General features: G+C 41.7%; 3 protein-coding genes and 2 pseudogenes across 14 annotated transcripts in view; 1 reads left to right on the top strand and 4 right to left on the bottom strand.

Moving 5' to 3' along the window:
* Window positions 1–488: 488 nt before the first annotated feature.
* On the bottom strand, window positions 489–968 carry LOC143271078 (NADH dehydrogenase [ubiquinone] 1 beta subcomplex subunit 11, mitochondrial-like; the record flags this gene model as incomplete). The annotated part of the gene is made up of 2 exons (XM_076562951.1): window positions 489–624; window positions 799–968. Coding segments are annotated over 2 exons (306 nt in total), but the record flags the coding sequence as incomplete, so codon positions are not given.
* A 1,751-nt stretch (window positions 969–2,719) lies between these two features.
* LOC121825980 (U2 spliceosomal RNA) lies at window positions 2,720–2,892 on the bottom strand (annotated as a pseudogene).
* Window positions 2,893–12,224: 9,332 nt separating this feature from the next.
* Window positions 12,225–12,644, bottom strand: LOC143270809 (small nuclear ribonucleoprotein G pseudogene; annotated as a pseudogene).
* Window positions 12,645–18,426: 5,782 nt separating this feature from the next.
* On the bottom strand, window positions 18,427–20,540 carry Ndufb11 (NADH:ubiquinone oxidoreductase subunit B11). Its single transcript, XM_006991406.4, has 3 exons — window positions 20,306–20,540; window positions 18,833–18,963; window positions 18,427–18,658 (listed from the first exon to the last, which is right to left on the bottom strand). The coding sequence occupies exons 1-3, from the start codon at window positions 20,504–20,506 to the stop codon at window positions 18,535–18,537; spliced, it is 456 nt and encodes a 151-aa protein (XP_006991468.1). The 5' UTR covers window positions 20,507–20,540; the 3' UTR covers window positions 18,427–18,534.
* Window positions 20,541–20,638: 98 nt separating this feature from the next.
* The window catches only part of Rbm10 (RNA binding motif protein 10), a 35,239-nt gene continuing 29,512 nt past the window's right edge, over window positions 20,639–26,365 (top strand). For 4 of the 12 annotated variants that reach the window (XM_076562143.1, XM_076562142.1, XM_076562141.1 and 1 more), the window contains exons 1-2: window positions 21,127–21,332; window positions 23,216–23,357. In XM_076562143.1, the coding sequence (XP_076418258.1) occupies window positions 21,263–21,332; window positions 23,216–23,357 (212 nt within the window). In that variant the 5' untranslated portion in view covers window positions 21,127–21,262. Of the gene's footprint in view, window positions 21,333–23,215; window positions 23,358–26,365 lie in introns of those variants that run through there. The other 8 variants (XM_076562138.1, XM_006991408.4, XM_006991409.4 and 5 more) reach the window with 8 other exon arrangements.

Below are 26,365 nucleotides of genomic sequence, written 5' to 3'. Positions count from 1 at the left end.
TGTCACAGTATCTGTGAGTTCCTATGCATATCAGCCTTGTTGTGTCTAGAAGATCCTGTTTCCTTTGCGTCCTCCAACACCTCTGGCTCTTACAGTCTTTCTGCCTCCTCTTCTGAGAATATCCTTGAGTCTTGAGGGGACAAGTTTGCTAAAGATATCCCATTTATGACCGAGTGTTCCAAAGTCTCTCTTGGAACACTGTTAAGTTGTTGCCATGATGTTTTATCACAACAGTAGAAATTTTAGGACATAGGATTATTGCCAACTTGTCTTGGGGAGTGAAAAAAGCAAACAGAGCCCTGAGATCTAGACTAGAGGACCAGACTCAGTGCTTCCAAATTCTGTTTTGCTTTTAACACACTGTGGAAGGGAAGAGGCTGAAGACTTAAAGAAGCTTTCACCCTGAGTCTGAGTTCTTAGTCCCACTAGCAGTGAACCACATAGCAGATAGGTGGTTCTAGAGGTCAGGCCATGTGCTGAGCTTACTCTCAGGATTTTAAGTCTTTGTAGTTACCCCCAGATAATGGGATTTGATCAAAACAGTTGGATTCCATGGTGGGGAGGCCGTTGGCTTCTCGATATTTCACAAGTCTCTCAGCTTCCCGGCGGGCCCACTCTTGCATCCTAGAAGCAGCAACAGGTATGGTCTGATATGAGAGAGCCTCACTAGACACTAGTTCCCCACCTCAGCACCCAGTTCCCCACCAGTGCAGGACAAGGATTCTGGCCAGAGACTCCTTCAACCTTTACCCTTGTCTCTGCCTCTACCCACTCTACTCTCTTGGAATACCCCTATACCTGTAGTCAGGCAGATATGCCACAAATGTGGTACCAAAGACCAAGGCGATGGAAAAACCAAAGAAGAAGACAGCTCGCATATTCCAGACATCCACCACAGGGTCCTGGTCAAAACCATGGAAGTCTGGGTTCTGAGAAAAAGGAGAGGTCAATAAGGGCTTCCTGCTGTGTCATAAACATATATGTTGGCTCTGTATGATCTGGTCTCTAATCTGCCTCAGACCAATTTCTTACTCCTCACTAAAATCCTTTTCCTATTCTTTAGAGTATGTGAAGTTCCTTCCCACCAAAGGGCTTTAGTATTTGCTGCTCCCACTACCTAGAAAGCCCTTCCTCCAAATCTAATCAGAGCGGGATCCATCACCATCACCTCATCCGAGGTTTTTTACTTTATTTCCAAATGAGTAATTGGCCTCACCTACTTGTTTGGGAAACATTACCTAATCACCCTGTCTGTTAAGTTGTACCCTTGGGAAGTGCTATTTATAAAAGTTTAAAAATGGGGTCGGGGATTTAGCTCAGTGGTAGAGCACTTGCCTAGCAAGTGCAAGGCCCTGGGTATGGTGGTATTTTATTTGTACTGAAATATGATTTTATTTGTATGTTAATAAATAAAGTTGCCCAGGGGTCAGAGCTATTAGAGCCATAGCAAAAGCTTGGCAGTGGTGGTGCACGCCTTTAATCCCAGCACTTGGTAGGCAGAGCTAGGTAGATCTCTGTGTGTTCAAGGATACAACCAGCATTAGAGACACGTGCCTTTAATCTCAATACCAACCATAGAAGACCTGGAGGTCTGTACAGACAGGCAGTGACGAGGCAGTCATGTGGTTGGGTTTACAACCAATGAGAAGGCAGAACAGAAAGTCTATATAAAGACAAACAGACAGGAAGTAGGTCTCTTTTGGAAAGGTCTCTTGGCTGAAGAGGCTAGCTGCAGCAGGCGGGTAAGGCTCTTAGCTCTGATCTCTTGGCTTTCTTCTTTGCATTGGTTCTGTGTTTCTTATTTAATAAGACGGTTGGTTACATCTACACCTGGGTTTGGTCCTCAGCTCTGAAAATAAATAAATAGCTGGGCGGTAGTGGTGCACGACTTTAATCCCAGCACTCCGGAGGCAGAGCCAGGCGGATCTCTGTGAGTTCGAGGCCAGCCTGGGCTACCAAGTGAGTTCCAGGAAAGGCACAAAGCTACACAGAGAAACCCTGTCTCAAAAAAAAAATAAAATTAAATAAATAAATAAAAGTTTAAAAATGGCTGAATATTGGTAATTTCCTATGGGTCCACTTATCCTATAACACCCTATATATTTAAGACCCTCAACCAGAGGTTAGTGTTGATGAAGTACTTATATGCTAGGCCTTTTCAAATATACAAACCTCACATATCCCAGTAAGGTGGGAATGGCAATAATAAACATCTTCTAATTCTGAGTACTTCTGAAGTGGCAGGAGCTGTTGTGACCATTCTTACTCATTTAATCATATGAAGCAGGTCTATTTTTTAGCTGTCCTATTTCTTTTCCCACTTCACAAAGAAACTGTTAACTTCAGTCCTTTACCAACTTTACTGAGCTCTATATTTCCCCACCCCTATATGTATATTTTAAGTCAGTGACCCAAAATAGGCAAGCGGTGGCTGAGTTACAATGAGCAAGAGAAAGTGGTCTTTGCAACCAGAATGGAAGGGGCTAGGACATGGACTTTATTATTTGGTCAAAGTGTAGCCTCTAGGTTTTAGGAATTCATTCATGTATAGCTAGAATGAAAATTTCTCAAGGGCTGAGAGCTTAATGAAGTAGAACTTGGGAGAACAAGAGGCATTCATTCTTGATCTATAAGCCAGACGGCCATGGATAGATCGATATCATCTATACAAGAGATAACATACCCATTTTTAAAATCCCCCCCCAAAGGAACTAATTTGTAGGGGTCCCATAATACTAGATTCCTGCATGGAGTGGATAGAGCCAGCTATTCTATCTCCTTGTTATAAAAAACTCATTTAATACATTTTCCTCAGATAAAGGATGTGTCAGATAGTAAACTGATTAGGAATAGACACAAAACTTCATCTTAGCCAAAAGGCTGACAAGTGATAATGAACCAAATGTCCATCAAGCACACACTATGCTGAGCACTGCTTTGAGTAGAATGCACCTGAATACCTGTCCCTCTAGAACTTATATCCTTGTGGAATGCTGTCCTCCAGGCATGGAATTGCCATTGCTGTCTTAAAATAAAAACAGTTGAACCCCTCACCCATGTTCCTGTAAGTAACCCCAATTAAACCCATAAGTTTACCAAGCTAGATTTGTGTTTCTTCAGTCTGTTGCGTGGCTCCAAGGATAGACCTGTCCAGGGCAGCAATGGAGTGAAGAAAACACAAATACAGGCACACAGAAAAGCTGGGATCTGTTAGATTGTGCTCTCTGATAGAGGAACCATAGTACTCCAGGAATCTTGGCATGCTTATTACATAGAAATAACAGAGAGATAGGATTATTACATCCAGATAAATAAGGGGCCAGGGTTTATGGAATATAGCTGAATGAAGAAGACAGGATTAGCTAATCTCAGTAGGAGCAGTCTCTGTAGGGGTAGGAGTCTTTAGGACGTAAATATGGAAGTGTGGAGAAAGCTATAGTGGACATTTTCTGTATACACTATCAACATCTACACTTGGACCAGGAGGGAAGCCTTTGCCATTTCCCCAAGCTAGGCTTGGGGAAGACTTTACCATTTTCCCATGAATCTGAGGCACTGGGGTCCTTGACATGGCCATGGCTATGTCAACAGCACACATTCACTCAGGACTTCACACACTCAGGGCTTGGCTTCCTCAGCTCCCCCCAGTTTGTCATTGGTGAACTATTTGGAGTGAATAGATAAGATGCTTCTTCTTGTCTCCCCAGGAAAAGCTGATACAACACTTGATACCCAGAGACATGACAACAATGAATTTGGGGAGGAACAGTACATTGTTTCTGCTGTGGGTGAAGAGACATGCAACTAACTGAAGCTAAGCCATCCTAGGGTGTAGCATCTGTGGGGGCACTGCTAACATGGCCTGTTCCAGGAGTAGGCAATTATACTCACATTTCTCTCCTGTCTGTAAGAAAGTATACTTGGCTTGAGGAGGCTTTTTTTTTTTTAAACATTTTTAAAAGAACAAACATCTTTGCACCCAGAGAAAAAAATTGGTATCTTAATATATTTATATATATATATATATATATATATATATATATATATATATATATATATATATATAATGTAATTTTAAGTAACATTAACCCCTTTTGTCCTCTGGTTTTAGAAATGTTCTTTTTTTTTTTTTAAATTCTTCCATAAAGTGAGGAAAATAGGGAAAAATGTCAACCATCTGCACCAGTAAATAATAACTATTAATATTACATATTTTCATTAATTTAAAAAAAATAATAAAACCTATTGGAGGTGCAAGGCAGGAGCATATGGTTGGCTTCAGACCTCAGTCGCCTCCCAGTGCACACTTGAACCACACACACAAGGGGGGAAAACAGCTGGGGTAACCAGCCATAACAAAAATATATTCTTTGTAATCTATTATCCCTCAGGTTCATCTGGCATGTTTGCTTTAAACCACAAACGGCTACTGCACAGTTTTTACATGTTCCAAGGAAAATTGTCTTTTAGGCTAAGAAAGATTCAAAAAAATTGTTTTCAGTCAACTTTTGTGCTCCAGAAGATTTTCTATTCCGTAAGTCTGAGCGTAAAACTTCAAGTATTAAGATAATTTGTACATGTAGAGAAAAAAAATGACTTTTTCAAAATATACAGGGGCAGCTGCCAAATTGATGTATTATAATATTGTGGTTCTGTTTCTTGAGAGAATTTTTTTGTTATTTTTACATCTAACAAAGGAAAAAATTTAAAAAGAGGGTAAGAAACGACTCCAATGGGGTGATTTTAACATGCAAATGTTCGAGGTTTCTTCGCTTGCTTTCTTCCTTACTCTGCCCCCACACACACATACACTTTCTGTAAAACTTGAAAATAGAAAGCAAAAACCCTCAACTGTTGTAAATCATGCAATTAAAGTTGATTACTTATAAATATGAACTTTGGATCACTGTATAGACTGTTAAATTTGATTTCTTATTACCTATTGTTAAATAAACTGTGTGAGACAGACAAAAAAAAAAAAAAAAAAAAAAGAAAGTATACTTGGCTTGATCTGTTTGGGAGGCAGCTGTGTGTTGGTGCCGGGTCCTGGGCTTGTTGCATGAGTTGGCTGTTTGAATCCTGGGACCTATGCAGGGACGCTTGGCTTGGTCGGGATGGGGGACTGGACCTGGCTGGACTGAGTCTACCAGGTCGATCCCGGTCCTCGGGGGAGACCTTGATCTGGAGGAGGTGGGAATGGGGGGTGGGGTGGGGGGAGGGGGAAGGGGGCGAGAGTGGGAGAACAGGGGACTCTGTGGCTATTATGTTGAACTAAATGATGTTGTAAAATAAATTTACAATAAATAAATAAATAAATAAATAAATAAATAAATAAATAAAGTTGAAAAAAAATTAAAAGACTCCAATGGCATTTATTCCTCCCCCACAAGTTAAACTTTAAGTGCTGTATATCAAGTGTTAAGGGAGAAAAGTGAAAGAAGAAAATATGTGATTATATTATAATCTCAAAAATGAGTAACATATATGTAATATTTAAGTGTATGTAATATGCCTCCTCTTCCTCAAGAGGCTTTCTGAGTTTCTCTTCTCCTTAATAACTTAGGGCACCGAGAGAAGAACGCCTTCTTTGTGCAGTCCCCCACTTCCCTGAACTAGTGGTGAGATTGGAGTTAAACAGCAGCCTGAGAAGGTGTGTGCGACAGGAAAACAGGACACAAGGTGTACAAATAATACATCTACGATATAACTCTTGAACTTAAGGCTCAGGGATCATTGTGAAACAGGGGCAGAGAAGTTGTAAAAACAAGAGGAGTGGGAAGCTAGCCATTAGAGTTGCTTCTAGAAATGTCAGAGAACTTTTATACCCGTGAAGTCTTATCAATAGGGCTCCCTAAACAAGACCTGGATAAGAACACCAGCAGTCGTGTTAAAACGGAAGAGGGGTCTAGTTCAAACCCTCTGGCTTCATCACTGAACCCTCACCAAAAGTCCACTAAGATATTCTGCTGTTGTCCTGAGGCATGGAGATTCTGGGGCTAGAATTCCTCAGGACCAGTCCCTTCACAAGCTCCAGCAGGTCATAGATGAGATAGATGTTAGGGTGGACCAACCCAAGGCCCACGATGTGGTCATGGGTGGTAAAAAAAAAAAAAAAAAGAAAGTATACTGGGAGAGGCAGGCAGATCTCTGTGAGTTTGAGGCAAGCCTGGTCTACATAGCAAGTTAGTTCCAGGACAGCCAGGGCTAACTACATAGTGAAACTACCTCAACAACAACAACAAAATGAGGCTAGGAAGGTAGTACATGTATTTAACCCCAGCATTCAGAGGGCAGCAGCAGCAAAGGCAGGTGGATCTCTGTGAGGTCAAGGCTAGCCTGGTCTACATAGTGAATTCTAGGTCACCCACAACTACATAGTGAGACTCTGTCTCAAAAAACAAAAAACAAAAAGAAGAGGGAGTAGAGATAGAAAGTATGCTTGGGGTGGGACTGGAGAAATGGCTCAGCAGTTAAGAGCACTGGCTGTTCTTTTAGAGGACCTGGCTTCAATTTCCAGCACATACATGTGACTAACAATTGGCTGTAACTCCAGTTCCAAGGAATCCAGCACCCTTTTCTGGCCTGCATGGGCATTGCACACATTTTACACAGACATACATACAAACAGACAAAACCTTCCTACACATAAAAAAAAAGTATGCTGGGGGCTAGAGAAATGGCTCCATGGCTAAGAGGTCAAATTGCTCTTGAAGAGAGTCCCAAAGTACAACTTCCAGTACCCAGTTAGGTAGCTCACCTGTAACTCTAGCTCCAGGGGGATGTGATGCCTCTGGCCTCCATGAGTACCTGCTAGCACACACATATACATAATTAAAAATAATAATTTTTAAAGTATGCCGAGTAGAGATTATTTATCTAGTTTGGGACCCTTTTACCAGCCAAATGTGGCCAATCGAGAGCAGCAGCCAGCTATAGCATTGGCCTAAAAGCTGTCAAACATGTGGATGAGATGTGTTGCCCTATATCCCCCTGGTCTCAAGCTGTTCAAAGCAGCAGGAGCCAGTTCCACTTACGCCTTCAGAGGTGAGGAGATATATGGAGTCCCATGGCATACTCTAGGATGAGGTGAAAAGGCTTATGGAGAATGACTGTGTGCTGTGGATATTACTCTGTATAAATAAAACACTGATTGGCCAGTAGCCAGGCAGGAAGTATAGGCAGGACAAGCAGAGAAGAGAATCTGAGAACAGGAAGGCTGAGTCAGGAGACGCTGCCAGACGCTGCCATGAGTACCAACCAACATGTAAGATACTGGTAAGCCACGAGCCATGTGGCAAGGTATAGATTTATAGAAATGGGTTAATTTAAGATGTAAGAACTAGATAGCCAGAAGCCTGAGCCATTAGGCCAAACAGTTTAAATAATATAAGAGTCTGTGTGTTTATTTTATAAGTGGGCTGCAGGACTGCCAGGACTTGGCTGGAGCTGGAGAAAAACTCTCCAGCTACAATTGTGCTTAATGGAGGGCTAACTAAAGTAGTACCTCCCATCCAATCCATTGTATCTACCACTGATGTTTTTGAAAATGATACAAGCAATGGAATATTTTCATTCTGTATTGGACCTTGCTAAAATTTTTCTTAACTATCCCTTAGCAGCTGATTCCTTAGATCATTGGCACTTTCTTAGAATGTAAGGAGCCTTTAATAATCCTGACTACCCTTTGTAAAATAGTGATATATGACTCAGTAGGTAAAGGCTCCTGTCACCAAGCCTGATGACCTGAGTTCCATCCCTGAGAACTACATGGCAGAAGGAGGAAATCAATTTCTGCAAGTTGTTTTCTGTAGCATGCACATGCACACAAAAATGTAATTTTTAAAAATATTTCATTACATAGAATATATAATGTTAACCTCTGAGTGTTTTACAGATTTAGAAGCACAAGAAAAACATGCGAGCAACACCCAAAGGAGCAAACATGGGGAATCATATGGGGTATAAGGGCCAGGCACACCTATGAAAATTTTAAAAGCTTTATGGGTGCAGATGGTACCCACCATGATGAATGAGAAAAGTCCTACAAAATTTCTGTGCCTGCAAATTTTAGTCAAAATAATGGTTAGAGTTTGAGTGAGCCAGACATGATGGTACACACTTATAATTCTAGCACTTGGGAGGTAGAGGAAAGATTGGGAGATCAAGGTCATTCTTGGCTACTACATGAGTTTGATCTCAGCCTGGGATATATGAGACCCTACCTCAAAAAAGCAAACAAGTGTTTGAATGAAGGTACAATGTAGGAGTGGAAAAAGATGTTTCCATAAGCTATAAGTTGCTAAAAAAAATCTCAGTGCCAGGGGTGGGTTATTTCCTTACAAGTTGTTGGCCAGGGAGGCCCCTTAAAACAATATAGGCTCTTGATTGCCCAACAGAACTAAACTGTAAGATTCTATTTTGAAACACTTCATTCTTTGGTTGCAGAAAATTATGGTGGGACTGAGCTGAAAGCTGGCTTGCTTTCATAATGCTCAAAGGAATAAGCAGACACTGGACCGACCAACAGATAGACAATTGCAAGGAGACAGCTTATTATCAGGGATGAAGGTGGTGAGGAAGGAGGAGAAGGGGGAAGAAGAGTGGGGAGAGGGAAAGAGAGAGGCAGACAGAAACGTACAATCTTTTTTAAATATTTGGTGCTAGAATGGAACCTATAGCATACTCAGCAAGTACTCTAACCTTGAGCTACATCCCCAGCCTAGATGTATGTCAAGTTGGAGACCATCCAGATTTCGATTAGAAGAGAAAAAAGAAGCATCCAGACTCACCAGTACACAAGACAGAAGCAGAGAAGCCACAAACCTGAGAAAGCAGGGAGCCAAATAACCATACTTAGCAACAGAAAAACTCTGTTGTAGATGTAACCAACCATCTTATTAAAATAAGAAACACAGAACCAATGTAAAAGAGAAAGCCGAGAGGTCAGAGCTCAGAGCTAAAATCTTACCTCCTGCAGTGCTCCTAGCTACCCCGAAAGAGAGCTAGTTCCTGTGTGTCTATCTTTATATAGTCTTTCTGTTCTGCCTTCTCATTAGTTGTAAACCCAAACACATGACTGCCTCATCACTGCCTGTAAGTACCGCCCTCCAGGTCTTAAAGGCATATGTCTCTAATGCTGGCTGTATCCCTGAACACACAGAGATCTACCTAGCTCTTCTACCAAGTGCTGGGATTAAAGGCGTGTGCTGCTGCCGCCGCCGCCTCCGCCCGCCACCACCACCACCACCACCACCACCCCGCTCTTCCTATGGCTCTAATAGCTCTGACCCCTGGGCAACTTTATTTATTAACATACAATTAAAATCACATTTCAGTACAAATAAAATACCACCATATTTCCCCTTTTCTATTTTAATAAAAAGAAAAAAGGCAAAAGGTCATAACTAACAGAAGAAAAACTATATACAAAAGTACAATAACTATATACAATATATACAAGTAACAAATACCTAAACGATGTCTAGTCCATTTGTATTTGACAAATCAGAGAAAATAATTCCCTTATCTATCCTATTTTGGTAAGTCCAAAATGTATCTAATTCACTTTCTATCCTAATTAATCTTCAAATATAACTAACTAACCTTCAACTCCCTCAGAGACCCAAGAAGGAAATAATATTAGTTAACAAAAATAAAAACAGGAAGTGCATGCAAGCAACTTCCAAAAAAATTTGTGAGTTGACAGAAACAGCCAGTTGCCTGGACAGTCACCTGAAGTTTCTCCGCAGTGCTGGGACATCATCTTCAGCCTATAGGCTTAGCATATCTGGCAGACTCATTTGTGAAGTAGGATGTATACAAGGTCAACAGTTCAACCTCACATTGGGTGAGAGCAGTCCATGTACCAGAAACACCTGAATTCCACTAGTATCATGTCATGATTCAGGATTTTAAATTCTGGAAATTGTTGATGGTTTTTGAATTCAGTTGTCCATTCTTCTTGGCTGTGTATATATGGCTTCATCTCAGCATCCCCTTCTTCTTCACATCCCTCTATTAAATGCCAGTCTACTATTGAGAGGTGTGAGCTTTCAGCTGCTGTTCCATTGAACAACAGAAGCCATTGGCCCACTGCCTGTTCAGCTGCCTTCAAAGAAAAGGGCACTGTACCTTTTCCGGATTGCGAAGGCCACTTCAGGGATGGTGCCATATTGTCCTGGCCTCAGAAGATGCCTTTTGATAAAGCCATAACCACACTTGTTCTGGCAACAATCAGTAGTCCTTTGTTTCGTGTCCTGTCTGTCCATTTTGTCCTGTTGAGTCGAGGATACTTTGTTGTCCAGTGGCTAACTTTTGCCACAATGAAAGTTAACTCCATATGCAGTTTCTTCAATGCCCATATTTTCTCTGAAGTAGATTGGTACTGCCAGGCGCTGACATGTCTCAAAAAAGAAAAATTTCTAAGTTATTAAAACATTTTAAATGCCATATTCTGTAAATCTCTGAAGGGTTTGAAGATGACCTGCCTAAAATATATCTGCTCAATTTTTAAAACATATCTAATATGACTATAAGTTCTATTGTAATGTCTAACTGCTAACTTTCATTTCTTTATATCCTAATAGTTGGTAATAATAACATTCAAGGATCAGAAAATTGCATTACATTGTTAAATGAATGGTATAAATACAATTAGAAATATACATATAGCATTTTCTAACAATATCAATTTCAAATTTATCCACAATATAAAACAATCCAGTCCAATGTAAAGTATTTAAAACTAGTAATTGTCTTTTTCTTTTCTTTCTTTTTTAAACAAGAACCTTAAATCTAATCTCCTTTGCTTAGCCTTTTTCCTAACCCTAGACAACAACTTGTAACCGACCCCCTAAACAATGAAAATTATCCCATACCCAAAACCCATTAAAAGAACCAAAAAAACCACCCGCCCCACACCACCTCTTTGGGAATGTGGGCGTCATATTCTTAAAATTGCTTCCTGCTGGGTATGGGCGAAGTTATCTTTATCCTGAAAAATTTTAGGTTAATTGTCAAATTCTAGGAAAGAACTATATCCTTCATTATTATCCAGTCTGTGTATAATGCCAAAGTTCAGGGTTTATCTCAAGTCCTTATTCAAGTAGTCTTTGAGACTGGATCATCTCAGCTAGTCATCTAAAAAATTGCTCTGAGCACCTTGTAGTTCAAAGTTGATCTGTAGATGATGTTTGTCAGCTTAGTGATATTATTATTGTCCACGTGGAATTGTTGTTGTTGTGGGGCCCCATCTTCTTTCTTGAGACTTCAGTTGATGTTAGGCCTGGCTGTGATTTCCTGCAGAAAACTGATAAGAGACTCGAACACAAAGACTTATGTATGCAGCTAATTGAAGCCTTTTTTCTAGAATTAGTTAGTACTCTATATGACCATTCATATCTTAACAAAGTTTAAAATGTATATATATATATATATATAAATCTTGTAAATTTTGATATAAAATTTGTACTTTAAGAAAGGTTTAAAGAATCAGAATAGAATCAAAGAGTTGAGATTAGTAATAGAATAGTCCCTTAATTAATTTGGCTTTTGTGCTGTCCCATAGCAGAAGATGGCTCTTTTATTCTGGCATGAAACAGGGAGTTTGCATTTTCCTTTTAACAACATGCTTGAGTTTAAAGAAGGAGAGAGCCATGCTCCAACTCCAAAGTCAGCTTTAAATTTTAATTGAACTGGGATTATTAGAAGACCAATAGTGTTAAATCGTTAGAGAAAAGCAGAAACAAACATTTAGGAAGACATAAAATTTTTTAGATAATATATACCCATATGCCGTTTCACTCTGTTTCCTGGGATAGATGATTTGTCCCTTTTCTTCAGTTGTCTCCTTTGTCCTGTGTTCTTCAGATTCCTTAACCTTCATTCTCCTAAAAGACAAAAACAAAAACCTTTCCCCAAGACTAATTTTGGGGATGTTCCTTTTTGGCAAGTTATTATCTGATTAAATGAAAAGGCATGTGTTACTGGTACAAGTTAGTTTAAATTGGATGTTCATGCTGGTTGATAAACTATTACCTCCTCTAATTAAGAGGTCTCTCTTGTTCAAATCGAACCTTTATCAATTTTGATGGTACTCACAGCTTATCTTCTCCTATAGAAACAAAAGCAAAACCTCGTCCCCAACGTAATACATACCCTGGTTTCCATTCTGAGGTCAGCACATCCTTAAAGTATATAGGCTGATTTAATTTTGTAGTTTTTTCTTTTTTTCTTTTTCTTTTTTTTTTTTGAGTATTACAAGAGTTTATTTAGCAAAAAGTTTCATATGAAAATGTACATGACCCAATTCTACACCCCAATCAAACAGTCCTTAGGGGACGGATGCGGATTCCTCTGCTGACCGTCCATTGTTTAGACTCTTTCCAAGGCTTCTAACATGATGATGCTGTTTCCTCGTATAACCACCATGCCAATGTTATTCTGTTGCCCACTAGTTGCCATCTCCACACACTCATCAATCACAAGATTCATAAAGGGATCAAAGCCCCGTAGTATTCCTTGTACATGTAGGCCACCATTTAACTTCAATGATAACTTCTTGTCCATAAACTTCTTCAGCTTGGGAGGGTGGGCCTTGCTCATGGCGACTTTTCAGCAGGCTCAGGATGATCAATTTTGTAGTTTTTTCTATTATCCAATGTTTCTCTGCAGCTGTTGTTCCTTTCTCATTGGCATTGAGAAAATTCAAAGTTAATAGAGCATTATGCAGTCTATTTCTGGGGGGTTTTGTTACCCCTTTCTGTTTATTTAGCATATCCTTTAGAGTTCTGTTTGATCTTTCTATAACTGCTTGACCTGTAGGATTATGTGGTATACCTGTAATATGCTTTATATTATAATAAGCAAAAAATTGTTTCATTTTAACAGAGACATATGATGGATCATTGTCAGTTTTGATTTGTGCAGGTATACCCATGATGGCCATAACTTCTAGCAAATGAGTGATTACAGAATCAGCTTTTTCAGAACTCAAAGCAGTTGTCCATTGAAATCCTGAATAAGTGTCGATGGTGTGGTGTACATATTTCAGTTTTCCAAATTCTGCAAAGTGAAACACATCCATCTGCCAGATTTCATTCCCCTGAGTACCCTTTGGGTTACATCCTGCTGGTAATGGCATTTGATTATAGAAGGAACAAGTAGGATATTTCTTTACTATTTCTTTGGCTTGTTGCCAGGTTATGGAAAAATCCTTTTTTAAACCTTTACTATTGACATGATGTTTTTTTATGAAATTCTGAGGCCTCCAGCATATTTCCTATCAATAATTTATCAATCTCATCATTGCCTTGTGCTAGAGGGCCTGGCAGACCAGTATGGGATCGAATGTGAGTTATATATAAAGGATGACTCCTTTTCCTGATTGTATCTTGTAATTGAATAAATAGTGAAGTTAATTCTGAAGCATCAGGGATAAATTCTGCAGTCTCAATATGTAATACCACTCTTTCAGCATACTGAGAGTCAGTTACTATGTTGAGAGGTTCTGACAAATCCATTAATACCAACAGAATAGCATACAATTCTGATTTTTGAACTGAATTATAAGGACTTTGAACCACTTTACTTAAATTTTCTGATTTGTAACCTGCCTTTCCTTGTTTGTTGGCATCTGTATAAAATGTACGAACTCCAGATATGGGTTTTTGCCGTACAATTCGAGGCAAGATCCAATCAGCTCTCTTTATAAGATCAATTCTATCGCTTTTGGGATATTTGCTGTTAATTTCTCCCAAAAAATTACTGCAAGCTCTTTGCCAAGGTTCACTTTCTGTCCATAATTTTTCAATGTCCTCCTTAGTTAAAGGTAGGACAATTTCTGCTGGGTCTATTCCTGCTAAATGACGAAGTCTCAGTTTTCCTTTGCAAATCAAGTCAGAGATTTTTTCCATATAAGTTTTTAATTTTTTATTTGGTTTATTTGGTAAAAATATCCATTCCAACATAATATCTTCCCTCTGCATTAATATTCCAGTAGGAGAATGCCTAGAAGGTAAAATAATCAAAATGCAATCCAGCTTTGGATCAATACGATCCATGTGCCCTTCGTGTACTTTCTTTTCTACCAAGGCCAATTCTTTCTCAGCTTCAGGTAATAATTCTCTTGGATTATTTAAGTCCTTGTTACCTTCTAAGGTTTTGAACAAATTAGTCAGTTCATCATTTTTTACCTCAACAATAGTTCATAGATGAGAAATATCTCCAAATAATCTTTGAAAGTCATTTAGAGTCTGTAGTCTATCTCTCCTAATTTGCACCTTTTGGGATCTAATTTTTTGTAGCTCTATTTCATATCCTAAATAATTAATAGAATCTCTTCTTTGTGTCTTTTCAGGAGCAATTTGTAATCCCCAACAAGCAAAATTTTCTTTACTTCTTCAAACATTCTTTCTAAAGTATCTGCATTTGAGTCAGCTAGTAAAATATCCATATAATGATAAATTATAGATTTAGGAATTTTTTTACGTATCACTTCCAATGGCTGTTGTACTAAATATTGGCACAGAGTTGGGCTATTCAACATTCCCTGTGGGAGGACCCTGCATTGAAATCTTTTAACCGGTTGAGAATTATTATAAGTAGGCACTGTGAAAGCAAATCTTTCTCTGTCTTTTTCTTGTAAGGGTATTGAAAAGAAACAGTCTTTTAAATCAACAACTATGAGAGGCCATCCTTTTGGTAATAGAGTAGGCAAAGGAATTACAGATTGTAGAGAGCCCATTGGCTGAATTACTTTGTTAATTGCTCTAACATCTGTTACCATTCTCCATTTACCAGATTTCTTTTTCATAACAAATACAGGAAAATTCCAAGGGCTAGTTGATTCTTCAATATGATGAGCATTTAACTGTTCTTCTACCAGCTCTTCTAAAGCCTGGAGTTTCTCTGATGTTAAAGGCCATTGCTGGACCCATACAGGCTTGTCTGTTAACCATTTTAAAGGTAGAGCTGTTCGTGTCTTTGGAAGATCATCAGTTGTTGTGCCCTGTTCTTGTATAATATGGATGGCTGGTGACCACTCAAAATAATGCTTTCTAATATTTCTCTCAGAAACATGTGCTAGTTTATGATTTGTTTCTGTGATTGGAGGATGTTAATCTGAGTATTAACAACAAGTTGCAACAAGTCTCGACCCCACAGGTTCATAGCTATGTTAGCCACATATGGGTTTTAATTTTCCTCTCTGTCCTTCTGGACCTACACATTCCAGCCATCTTGCACTCTGTTTCACCTGAGATAATGTCCCAATTCCTAACAGTTGAACGTTTACCTCCTGAAGAGGCCAAGTTGGATAACAAAATTCTGGTGCAATTATGGTAATGTCCGCACCTGTGTCTACCAGATCAGACAACAAAATACCATTTACTTTTATCGTTAATTTTGGTCTTTGTTCATTAATAGAAGTTTGCCAAAAAATTTTCTTTATGTTTTCTCCTGAATTTTCTATTCTCTCTGTTTCATCGTCCTGACCAGCATGATTTATTCCAATAGGCATTTGGTTATTTAATTGCTCTGAGCAGGGGTTTCCTCTATGGCTGCAGGAAATGTTTGAACTGGATTTGCTATGGGGGCCTGCATGAGGCCCCTCTAGGAGTTTCCCAAAAACTGAGGCAAAGGATTACCCTGTCTGTCCTTTTTTGATCTATATTCGTTGGTCCAGTGTTTTCCCTTACCACACTTTCTGCATACTCCAGAAGGAAGGGGCATTCTGTTGCCATTGTTCCTTGAAGAAACATTGTTTCTCGGAATGACCTGTTTATAGTCCCTTTTCAAATGTCCTTGCTTTCCACATCCAAAACATCTAACATTCCTCAAACCTTTTGAAATTGCTTCTCCTACCCACATATCATCATGCTCACGAGGCACAACATTAACTGTGTCTCTAATCCAATCTTCCAAAGGTGCAGATCTTGCCTTTAACGGCCTGATTATTCTTTTGCATGCTGCATTCGTATTCTCAAAGGCCAAAGATTCAATTATTATCTTACTAGCTTCTGAATCCAAGACCATTCTCTTTACTGTTGAAGCCAGTCTTTGTAAAAAAAAAAAAATCTGTGAAAGATTCTTTTTTTCCTGGTTCCTCAACTCTGTCCCATGCATTCAAGGCTGCCGTTCAACATAAAATTAGGGTTTGGGACATCATATAAACATTGTGTTTGTACTGAAGCATATTGGCCTTCTCCAATAAGCTGATCCTGGCAAACTTGTATTCCTTTATCCCTCCATTGTTTTTCTGTTTTTAGCTTCATGCTTGAACCAAATTAGAAATTGAAGCCTCTGGCTGGGTTCAAGAACAGCTTGTGCCAGCTCCCGCCAGTCCTGTGGTACAATCCTATTATATGTTGACCAAGAGTTTAACATTTGCTTTACATATGGGGAATGCATGCCATAAGATACTATTGCCTCCTTAAACTTTTGAAATCCAACATTTCAATTGGAGCCCAAATATTTTGTGTAGTCATTTGATCAGGCAACTGCTGTATGGTTACAGGATAAATTAAGGGTGACTGTGTGAAAACAGGCTTTCTTTCTGTAACCTTATGATCCAAACTTGAAACAACTTCACTGTTAATTTCTTCTGTCTGAATTTTTACAGGTTTAACAAGTTTTTCTAAAGCTGTCATCCTGGCACTAAAATTGACTATCTTTTTAAATTGTAAAATGAGGATAAGCATAGTGATAAACTGCATAATCCCAATAATACTAATCTTCTCATATAGTTGTTCCATTGTCAGACTACCTAAAATTTCAAACAAAACCCAATTTTCTTCCAATGTACACATAAAACCCATTTTTTTTAAATGTGGAAAAAATTTCTCTTTTAAATAGTTTCCTTTAAAATATCTGATATGTTGTGACTTACCAAATCTGTGTAGAACAGTAGAAATCTGAGTGAATTTCAAAACAGCCACCTAGTGTCCTAGGTGTGAATCCAGAGAGAGAGAGAGAGAGAGAGAGAGAGAGAGAGAGAGAGAGAGAGAGAGAGAGAGAGAGAGAGAGAGAGAGAAAGCATAGCCGGCTAAAGCTTAAATCCAGCCACGTGTTCCCTCTTGAGCTGAGTCAAGGCTTGGCTCTGGCTTCCTTAAGCTCCCACCACATGCGCTGGCTTTGCAGGCAGGGGCCCTGTTCGGCAGGGCAGGCCTGAGTTGTTTGTAGCACCAGCTTTAAACAAGCAGCTCACGGTTAGTCCGGCCTGAGGCCAAGCAGACATGGGCCGAGGCTAGGGAGCCAACCGCTTGGACTAGGGAGCCGGCCCCAAGAGGTTTTTAATGGATTCTTGTCACGTTGGGCACCAGATGTAGATGTAACCAACCATCTTATTAAAATAAGAAACACAGAACCAATGTAAAAGAGAAAGCCGAGAGGTCAGAGCTCAGAGCTAAAATCTTACCTCCTGCAGTGCTCCTAGCTTCCCCGAAAGAGAGCTACTTCCTGTGTGTCTGTCTTTAAAGTCTTTCTGTTCTGCCTTCTCATTGGTTGTAAACCCAAACACATGACTGCCTCATCACTGCCTGTAAGTACCGCCCTCCAGGTCTTAAAGGCATATGTCTCCAATGCTGGCTGTATCCCTGAACACACAGAGATCTACCTAGCTCTTCTACCAAGTGCTGGGATTAAAGGCGTGTGCCGCCACCGCCGCCACCACCACCACCACCATCACCACCACCACCACCACCACCCCGCTCTTCCTATGGCTCTAATAGCTCTGACCCCTGGGCAACTTTATTTATTAACATACAATTAAAATCACATTTCAGTACAAATAAAATACCACTATACTCTGTTCTCACCCACCAGTTATCTCAACACAAGTTCAAAGGTAGGAAGTTTAAGCTCCTTTGTATAAATGGCTACTGTCTATTTCTCCCTATATGCTGTCTCCATCCAGAAGAGCCTTGAACTACCCTCTAAGATATTAGTTCTCAACTGTGGGTTGCAACCCCTTTGACAAATTTCTATCTCCAAAAATATTTACATTATGATTCATAACAGAAGCAAGATTACAATTATGAAGTAGCAATGAAAATAATTTTATGGCTGGGGGTCACCACAATGAAGAACTGTATTAAAGGGTCACAGAATTAGGAAGGTTGAGAACCACTGCTATAAGAAGCCCAGGTTACTATGCTGAAGACTGAAGTGCCAGATGTGTTGTTTTTTTAGAAACCTTGGCTGTATAGACCAGATGTGCTTCAGATGACCCTAGCTACTACCTAACAGCAACCACCTGGGATCCAAGAGGAGCCAAACACCCTTACTGTGCAACCCACAGGGCCATGAAATAGAGTCACCAAACCTTGCACAGCTCTAGACAACCAAGAAAGGCAGCAATTGCCTTTGTAAGGCTTGTCACACACTCTCACATATATCCTCTTCAATAACAAAAACAACAGTAACCAGTCATTCTTTCAATCCCTTTAATAAGGTGCTCTGAGAAACCAGAATAATAATAGGTGGGGTGGGGGGGTGGACGGACAAAATAATGCTTCTTAAGCCCCACTCAGCAATTCATCAGTCATCTTCTGGTAACTGGATCTTGCTGGGATCAAAACAGTTGGATTCCATGATGGGGAGGCCGTTGGCTTCTCGATATTTCACAAGTCTCTCAGCTTCCCGGCGGGCCCACTCTTGCATCCTAGAAGCAGCAACAGGTATGGTCTGATATGAGAGAGCCTCACTAGACACTAGTTCCCCACCTCAGCACCCAGTTCCCCACCAGTGCAGGACAAGGATTCTGGCCAGAGACTCCTTCAACCTTTACCCTTGTCTCTGCCTCTACCCACTCTACTCTCTTGGAATACCCCTATACCTGTAGTCAGGCAGATATGCCACAAATGTGGTACCAAAGACCAAGGCGATGGAAAAACCAAAGAAGAAGACAGCTCGCATATTCCAGACATCCACCACAGGGTCCTGGTCAAAACCATGGAAGTCTGGGTTCTGAGAAAAAGGAGAGGTCAATAAGGGCTTCCTGCTGTGTCATAAACATATATGTTGGCTCTGTATGATCTGGTCTCTAATCTGCCTCAGACCAATTTCTTACTCCTCACTAAAATCCTTTTCCTATTCTTTAGAGTATGTGAAGTTCCTTCCCACCAAAGGGCTTTGGTATTTGCTGCTCCCACTACCTAGAAAGCCCTTCCTCCAAATCTAATCAGAGCGGGATCCATCACCATCACCTCATCCGAGGTTTTTTACTTTATTTCCAAATGAGTAATTGGCCTCACCTACTTGTTTGGGAAACATTACCTAATTACCCTGTCTGTTAAGTTGTACCCTTGGGAAGTGCTATTTATAAAAGTTTAAAAATGGGGTTGGGGATTTAGCTCAGTGGTAGAGCACTTGCCTAGCAAGTGCAAGGCCCTGGGTTTGGTCCTCAGCTATGAAAATAAATAAATAAAAGTTTAAAAATGGCTGAATATTGGTAATTTCCTATGGGTCCACTTATCCTATAACACCCTATATATTTAAGACCCTCAACCAGAGGTTAGTGTTGATGAAGTACTTATATGCTAGGCCTTTTCAAATATACAAACCTCACATATCCCAGTAAGGTGGGAATGGCAATAATAAACATCTTCTAATTCTGAGTACTTCTGAAGTGGCAGGAGCTGTTGTGACCATTCTTACTCATTTAATCATATGAAGCAGGTCTACTTTTTAGCTGTCCTATTACTTTTCCTACTTTACAAAGCAACTAAGGAACCAAGAGACTATAAACTACTTGCCCAAGGTCATCAAGTGAATAATTTCCAACCCAGGGTGTCTGACTCCAGAGTCTCAATCATTCAAAAAGCACAGGAATCCAGTTAGTCCTAAATTCAAATATGAGTTCCACTACCTACTTAAGTTAATGTGATTTTGAGTAAGCAATTTATCTGTTTTAGTATCCTCATCTGCAAAGTGGTAACAGTAGTAGTATCTACTTCAAAATCACACTGTTTCAGAACTTAGATAAGTTAATAGATACAAAGTGACTAGCAAAGACTGGCACCGAGCACGAGCCATCTCAGAATTTAGTATTACAGTGATTATGTTTTTAACGCGCTTTGGGCGCTGCCCACTTTAAGTGTGATTTCTGTCTACAAATAAAGCAAATCCCCGCTTTGAGTACTAGAGTGAAGATATCAAAAAAAAAAAAAGAGGAAAACAAGCCAAAATTCCTAATCTTTGAAGATCCTGTCCACGGCGCAAGCCTCAAGCTGGAGAACATTCTCTTCTGACACCGGTCTGCAGGTCCCAGATTGGCCCCTGCGGCATCCCGTTTCCCCCTCCCTCTCACCTTCGCGTAGAGGTTTTCGTCCTCGGGTTCTGGGTCCTCCTGCCAGCGCATGGTCGGTTCTCGTTGCCGCTTTCTCTCCACAGCAGATGGGGAGATTACAGCCCTGGAGGATTCCCAGCGAACGCGGGCAGCCGGAAGCCCTCGTATCACCGCTGCTGCGGAAAGGCGGCGAGCATACAAACTTAACAGCCGGGCCGCCATGACAGCTTGTGCTGCTGGGGCGGGCGGGGGGGAGGGGGCGGGGGATGGGACACGGAAATGCGATGTGCGCAGCTGCGGTTGAGCCCAGCGCGATTTTTGTCGCTCCGCCCTCACCTCGCTAAATAGATCCTTGGTCTAAGTTTGTTTTCGAGCATAGCGAGGTGTGGACTCTGTTTTACTTCCCACCTCGTATCACCACCAAATTAACTTTATCCTTTCTGTCAGGATAGGAGGAATTTGGTCTTGAGACGTCTGTTTATTTTCTTCGTAAGAAGAAAGCGGTGACATCTAGACGGCCTTGTGAGGAAAGAGGCGGAGCTTCTGCCTGTCTTTCAACTTCAAAGGAAAGCAAGCTCTAAAAAGCGGGCCTCTTCGGGGTAGCCAATAGCTACTCTTTTTCTGGACTCCCGGGGCGTTCTCACGGGGAATGGGGTGGTAGCATATGCTTGCCAATCAGAGAAAGCCAGGGCCAGCCGGTGGCGGACAGCAACCAATCGTCAAGGCCGGCCAGAGCGCGCTCCCTTAGTAGGTGGATGGTGGTCGGAGCGCCGGCTCTCTTCTCCTCGTCGCCATTTTGTGTTGGTGACTGTGGCCGGCTAGGAGGAGGCGGCACTGAGTTTCCTTGGGAGGGCAGGCGTCGGGCGCGTCTCCCCTCCCCCTTTCCTCTCTTTTGCTCCTAGCCTTGGACTTGGTTGTTGCAGGCGTCGGCTCCCGTTGAACTAGCAGTTCTGGAGGAGGTGGCGGCTGGTGGAGGTGATGCCTGGGAGCCCTCCCTTGACAGCCCGGGCCGAGAAGGTGAGCACCGTTGAGGGTGGTAGGGGCCGAGGTAAGGGAGCGGGACGTGCGCGCGGTAGTGGGGGTGCGGTTCGCATAGAAGAGGCGCGGGGACGGGCTGCCCACTCGGGGTTTACACAGAGCCAAGGGATGCACCTGAGAGGGGGTGTCCCCCCCCACCCCGCCCCGGCTTTTTCTTATGAAAGCAAAAGCGCGTGCGCGTTTGGGACACGGGATGGGTGCACGAGGGTGGGGGAAGGGGCAGACAGATGGGAGTGGGGTACTGTGACTTAACTGTGTTTGCTCCAACGAACTTTTATCTTGTGGAACGTGCGTGCCTGCGACTTTGAGGGGGTATTCTTAGATCGGGGTGTGCTGGCTGCCCTGTGTTAATTACCCACACGGAAATACTCTGGCTGCGGCCTCTATTCATTTATGTGGCGGGGATGGGGGTGGTGAGCGCGAAGAAAGTGACTGTGGTTTTAATCCTTGGGGTATATATGTGACCTCGGTCCTTATCTGTCAGGAAGCTGTTACTGGCCGACCCCAACCTATTTAGTGAATGCTGGGGAGGGTGTAGTGGACAGACTATATATGTGACTTTTCTTCTTTTGGGAGTTGTATCTGACACTGACGTTCAAGTATTAAAATGGGAATCGTTTGATTATGTCTCTTGTGGGTTTCCTTCTGTGATCTTGGCTCTTGGTTATTTGGGGGCTCGCCTGAAACTTTGATTCTTATCTGTGCTGTGTGTGTATGACAATGTTTGACTCACCCTTTTGCCATTGAGGGGTTTGCATCAGGTTCTCAGCCACTAGGATTCCTGGTTGATTCTTTTCCCCATCTGGGAGCAGTTAACTGGTACCCCGTGGTTTGAGGTGGAAGAGAAAATAGGCACATGTGTACTTGGTGGAAAGATGTGGTGACAATCTAGTATTGGGCAGGTACTGTAACTACCTTGCTTTATTTACTTGATTCCTGTATAGTGGGTGGTAGCTGAAGATTCAGGGATTGTTTCTGATCCTTGGTTGGGTCGCATCACTCTCAGAACTTGTAGTTCTCATGACAGCTCCAGAAGTTGGATGAAGTGACTGATCCCTTCAACTCAGTAGAACAAGATGTCTTGAAACCACTTCAGAAAGAGGCCCCTTTTGCCTCTGGAAAGCTTAGCCTATGATCCTTGGGGAGAGATCCACCTGGGGACCTGGCTGCACATCACGGCTGAGCCACTTGCTGTGTGAAGACCAGAGCTGTGTTGGCCAGGAGCCCAGGGAGGTGGCAGCTGTCTTGTCGCCAAGTTAGCCCCTACACACATACACCCCCTCCCTCCCTCCCTCCAAAAGCCTTTCAAGGCTTCTGACTGCCTTCTCAGGGTATAGCTAGCATCTTGTTGAGAGGATGAAATGATACCTTAACCCATGGGAAGGAGCTTGGGATTCCCATTGTTGTGAAGTCTTTTGTTACTCTTTTGTCTTTTGGTGTTTTGCTAGTTGTTTTTGTGATGCTGGGGACCCAAGAGCCCTGAACGTGCTGGTCAAGTGTTATGCCCCATAACTATATCCCCATCCAACTATTGTGGTTTTATTTCTGTGACTAATATGCTTAGTCCAGGCAAATCATTCAGCACTTGATCTAAGAATGCAAAGCCTTGATCACATAGCCAGTGGTCCCACCAAATCTCTGTAAGATGCTCTTTGTTTGATAAGGGCATTACTGTTTTCTAGGGCAGTGGAATCTTGCCTCATGCTTGTGGGGAAAGGAAGGAGAGAGCCAAATGGGGGCTGTCTTCCTGCACTGATTCACAGGAGCACACGGAAGTAGAAAACAATGTCCTTAGGCTATAGGACAGTAGAGAGCCTCGACAATGACAGTCTCTGAAGGAGGCCCTCTCTTCACCAACTGCCTTGACCCCTTTCTTCCTTCCATTCTCTGCAGAGTCTCTGCAGGAGGCATCACCCAGGCTGGCAGATCATGGTGGCAGCAGCGGGGGTGGCTGGGAAGTGAAACGGAGCCAGCAACTGAGGCGGGGCCCCAGCAGCTCCCGAAGATCCTATCAGGACATGGAGTATGAAAGACGGTGAGTTATCCATTCCCTTGGCTCTCAAGCACTATAGGCATACCCCCATGTAAGCACTGATCCAGGAAGATGCTGAGAGGCACTTACTTCTAGGCAGAAGAAACAACACAGCAAAGGAGTGGTTTCTTTTCAGCATTATGTGTATCTATGCTCTGAGAATGCAAAGATGAATGAGACATAATGATTGTAGGTCTCCCCATGTTTTGTTATGTATGGTCTTACAAGGAAGACCACATAGTTTACAGGTGATTGCCAAACAGCCTGATGAGTACCATGGCTGAATGTGAAGGTAGGTTTCTTTTTAGTATGGGTGTGGAGGCCAGAGAGTGATGCCAGGTATCTACCTCAATTGCTTTCCCTCTTTATTTTTTGAGGCCAAGTCTTTCATTGAACCTAGAGCTCACAGATTTAGCTATGTTGGCTGGCCAGCAAGCCTGAGGGAGCCTCCTTTCTCTATCTTCTCAGCACTGGGATTACAGGCATGTGCCACACCTGGTGTTTTTATATGGGTGACAGGGAATTGAGCTCAGGCCCTCAAACTTAAACCACAGTAGTTTACTGATAGAGCCATCTTCCAGGCCTATGAGAGTGGAATTTGCTTTGTCTTGAGACAGAGTTTCCCTTTATAGTCCGTACTGGCCAACTTGTGATCCTGTTACTTTAGCTTCCTAAGAGAGCTGGGGTGACAGCTTATCCAATTCATACAGAGTGCTTTGTTTTTTATTTGAGATGGGTCTTTCTCTGTTGTCTAAGCTGCTCTCAGAATCCTGGGTACAAGTGATCCTCCCAGTTCATCTTCCTGAATATCTGGGGATATGACATCTTACTGGGCTTATATAGTTTTGTTTTGCTTTTCAACTCTGATACCAAACAAACATTTAAAACACTTGGTAAAATTTAAAGATTTTGGGTGTAAGTACAAGATCCTTTGGCATCCTGGTAGATTACTGCCCCGGGTGATTCTGAAGCAAGTGACCTATCCACCATATTGTAAAAGAGCCCCCAGGAAGGCAAACCGAATTTAAGATTAAGAAAGCCTGTTCTTGGCCGGGCGGTGATGGCACACGCCTTTAATTCTAGCACTCGGGAGGCAGAGCCAGGAGGATCTCTGTGAGTTCGAGGCTAGCATGATCTACAGAGCAAGATCTAGGACAGGCACCAAAACTACACAGAGAAACCCTGTCTCGAAAAACCAAAAAAGAAAAAAAAAGAAAATCTGTTCTTAATAAATTTGCTGGACATGGTAGTGTGTACCTGTAATCCTAACACTTAGGAGGTGGAGGCAGGAGGATCAGGAGTTCAAAACCAACTTGTGCTATATGAGACCCTGACTTGAAAAAAATAATAAATTTATGAAACATTGAAAGGGTTTTGAAATGTCTTTTTGTGGAGTGGGGTACAGGGAATTGAACCTAGGTTGCACAATTCAGCAAGTGCTGTACCATTGAGCTATTTTATATACTTAGCCCTTTACATTTTATTCTGAGATAGACTCTAAATTGCCCAGCTTGGACTTGTACTCAGTCTGTATCTCAGACCAGATTTGCAGGCATGACCTTGCAACTGTCCTGCCTCAGTCTCTTTGAGTATCTAGGTTTCCAGGCCTATACCACCAGATCCAGCTTATAAATGCTATTTTATCTATTTGTTTGTTTGTTTGTTTATTTTATGTGTATGAATGTTTTACTTGCGTGTGTCTTTGCACCACATGTGTTCCCTGGTGATTCTGGAGAGGGCATTGGATCCCCTGGAACTGGAGTTACAGACAGTTGTGAGTGAGCCATCATGTAGGTGCTGGAAATCAAACCTGGATTCTGTAGAAGAGCAATCAAGTGCTCTTAACTGCTGAGCCATCTCTCCAGGCCATATTTATTTATTTTTGAGATGGGGTTTCACCATGTAGTTTATATCTGCCTGCAAACACCACCACCACCACCACCCCTAAGCCTCCCAGGTATTGGGACTAGCATGTGCCACCATGCCTGGCATTGACCTACTTTTAAAACTGTCTTTTGCACCGGGCGGTGGTGGCGCACGCCTTTAATCCCAGCACTCGGGAGGCAGAGGCAGGCGGATCTCTGTGAGTTCGAGGCCAGCCTCTTCTCCAAAGCGAGTTCCAGGAAAGGCGCAAAGATACACAGAGAAACCCTGTCTCGAAAAAACAAAAACAAAAACAAAACTGTCTTTTGCAAGGCATTTGGTGGCTAGAAATATACTCAATGGTAGAACGCTTACTTAGCATGTGTGAAATGTTAATTTCAATACAGTACTCCCTTAGGGGAAGATGAATTTGATTGTAGGCCATAATCACTACAAGTGCTGTGTGACTGAGCTTCAGGTAGCTATACTCTCCTTGGACTTTGTTGCCAAGTGAAACCACTGGTTTTCTTCTGGTTTTTAGAGAATCCAAAATGCAGAGGTTTGAGTTAATCACACTTTCCAGTTCTAAATAGGTTTTATCATAGATCGGTCATCACAAGGCCTCCTCTTACTGTGTTTAGTTTTTTCAGTTTATTCCCAATTCCCACCTCTGTAGGCAGCAGCTCTGTTGTGCTTAATATGTATCCTTCTAAAATGTCTCAAGTGTCAGTTTTCAGTTCTCATAAACAGCATAGTGCTACAGTCTTTTGTTTCCTGAACTTCCATAATACTCAGCACTGTGTATTTTAGCTGTCTCTATTGCCATTTATATATTAATATTTTGTCTCTAATTGCTGCACCATGAGATGTGTGTGTTAAATTTTACTTAATACTGTGTGCCTGCAGAGAAGAGTTACTGTTCTTTTTGTTGTTGTTTTACCAATTTTAAAGATTTATTTATCTATTATGTATACAGTATTCTGCCTTGCATGTACGCCTGCAGGCCAGAAGAAGGCACCAGATTTCATTATAGATGGTTGTGAGCCACCATGTGGTTGCTGGGAATTGAACTCAGGACCTCTGGAAGAACAGTCAGTGCTCTTAACCTCTGAGCCATCTCTCCAGCCCTGTTCTGTTTGTTGTTGTTG

The sequence above is a fragment of the Peromyscus maniculatus genome, chromosome X, assembly GCF_049852395.1.
Source record: "Peromyscus maniculatus bairdii isolate BWxNUB_F1_BW_parent chromosome X, HU_Pman_BW_mat_3.1, whole genome shotgun sequence".
NCBI classification, from domain to species: domain Eukaryota; kingdom Metazoa; phylum Chordata; class Mammalia; order Rodentia; family Cricetidae; genus Peromyscus; species Peromyscus maniculatus.
The sequence above is the reverse complement of the archived record's forward strand: the minus strand, read 5'-3'. Positions and strand labels throughout refer to the sequence as shown.

What these genes read in the sequence shown, in the direction of transcription:
- Ndufb11 (XM_006991406.4), bottom strand. Translation starts at nt 20,506, where the DNA reads ATGGCGGCCCGGCTGTTAAGTTTGTATGCTCGCCGCCTTTCCGCAGCA. An exon ending in ACGAAAACCTCTACGCGAAG is followed by an intron (nt 18,964 to 20,305) that starts GTGAGAGGGAGG and finishes CCTTTTTCTCAG; the next exon opens with AACCCAGACTTCCATGGTTT. An exon ending in GCATATCTGCCTGACTACAG is followed by an intron (nt 18,659 to 18,832) that starts GTATAGGGGTAT and finishes TGCTGCTTCTAG; the next exon opens with GATGCAAGAGTGGGCCCGCC.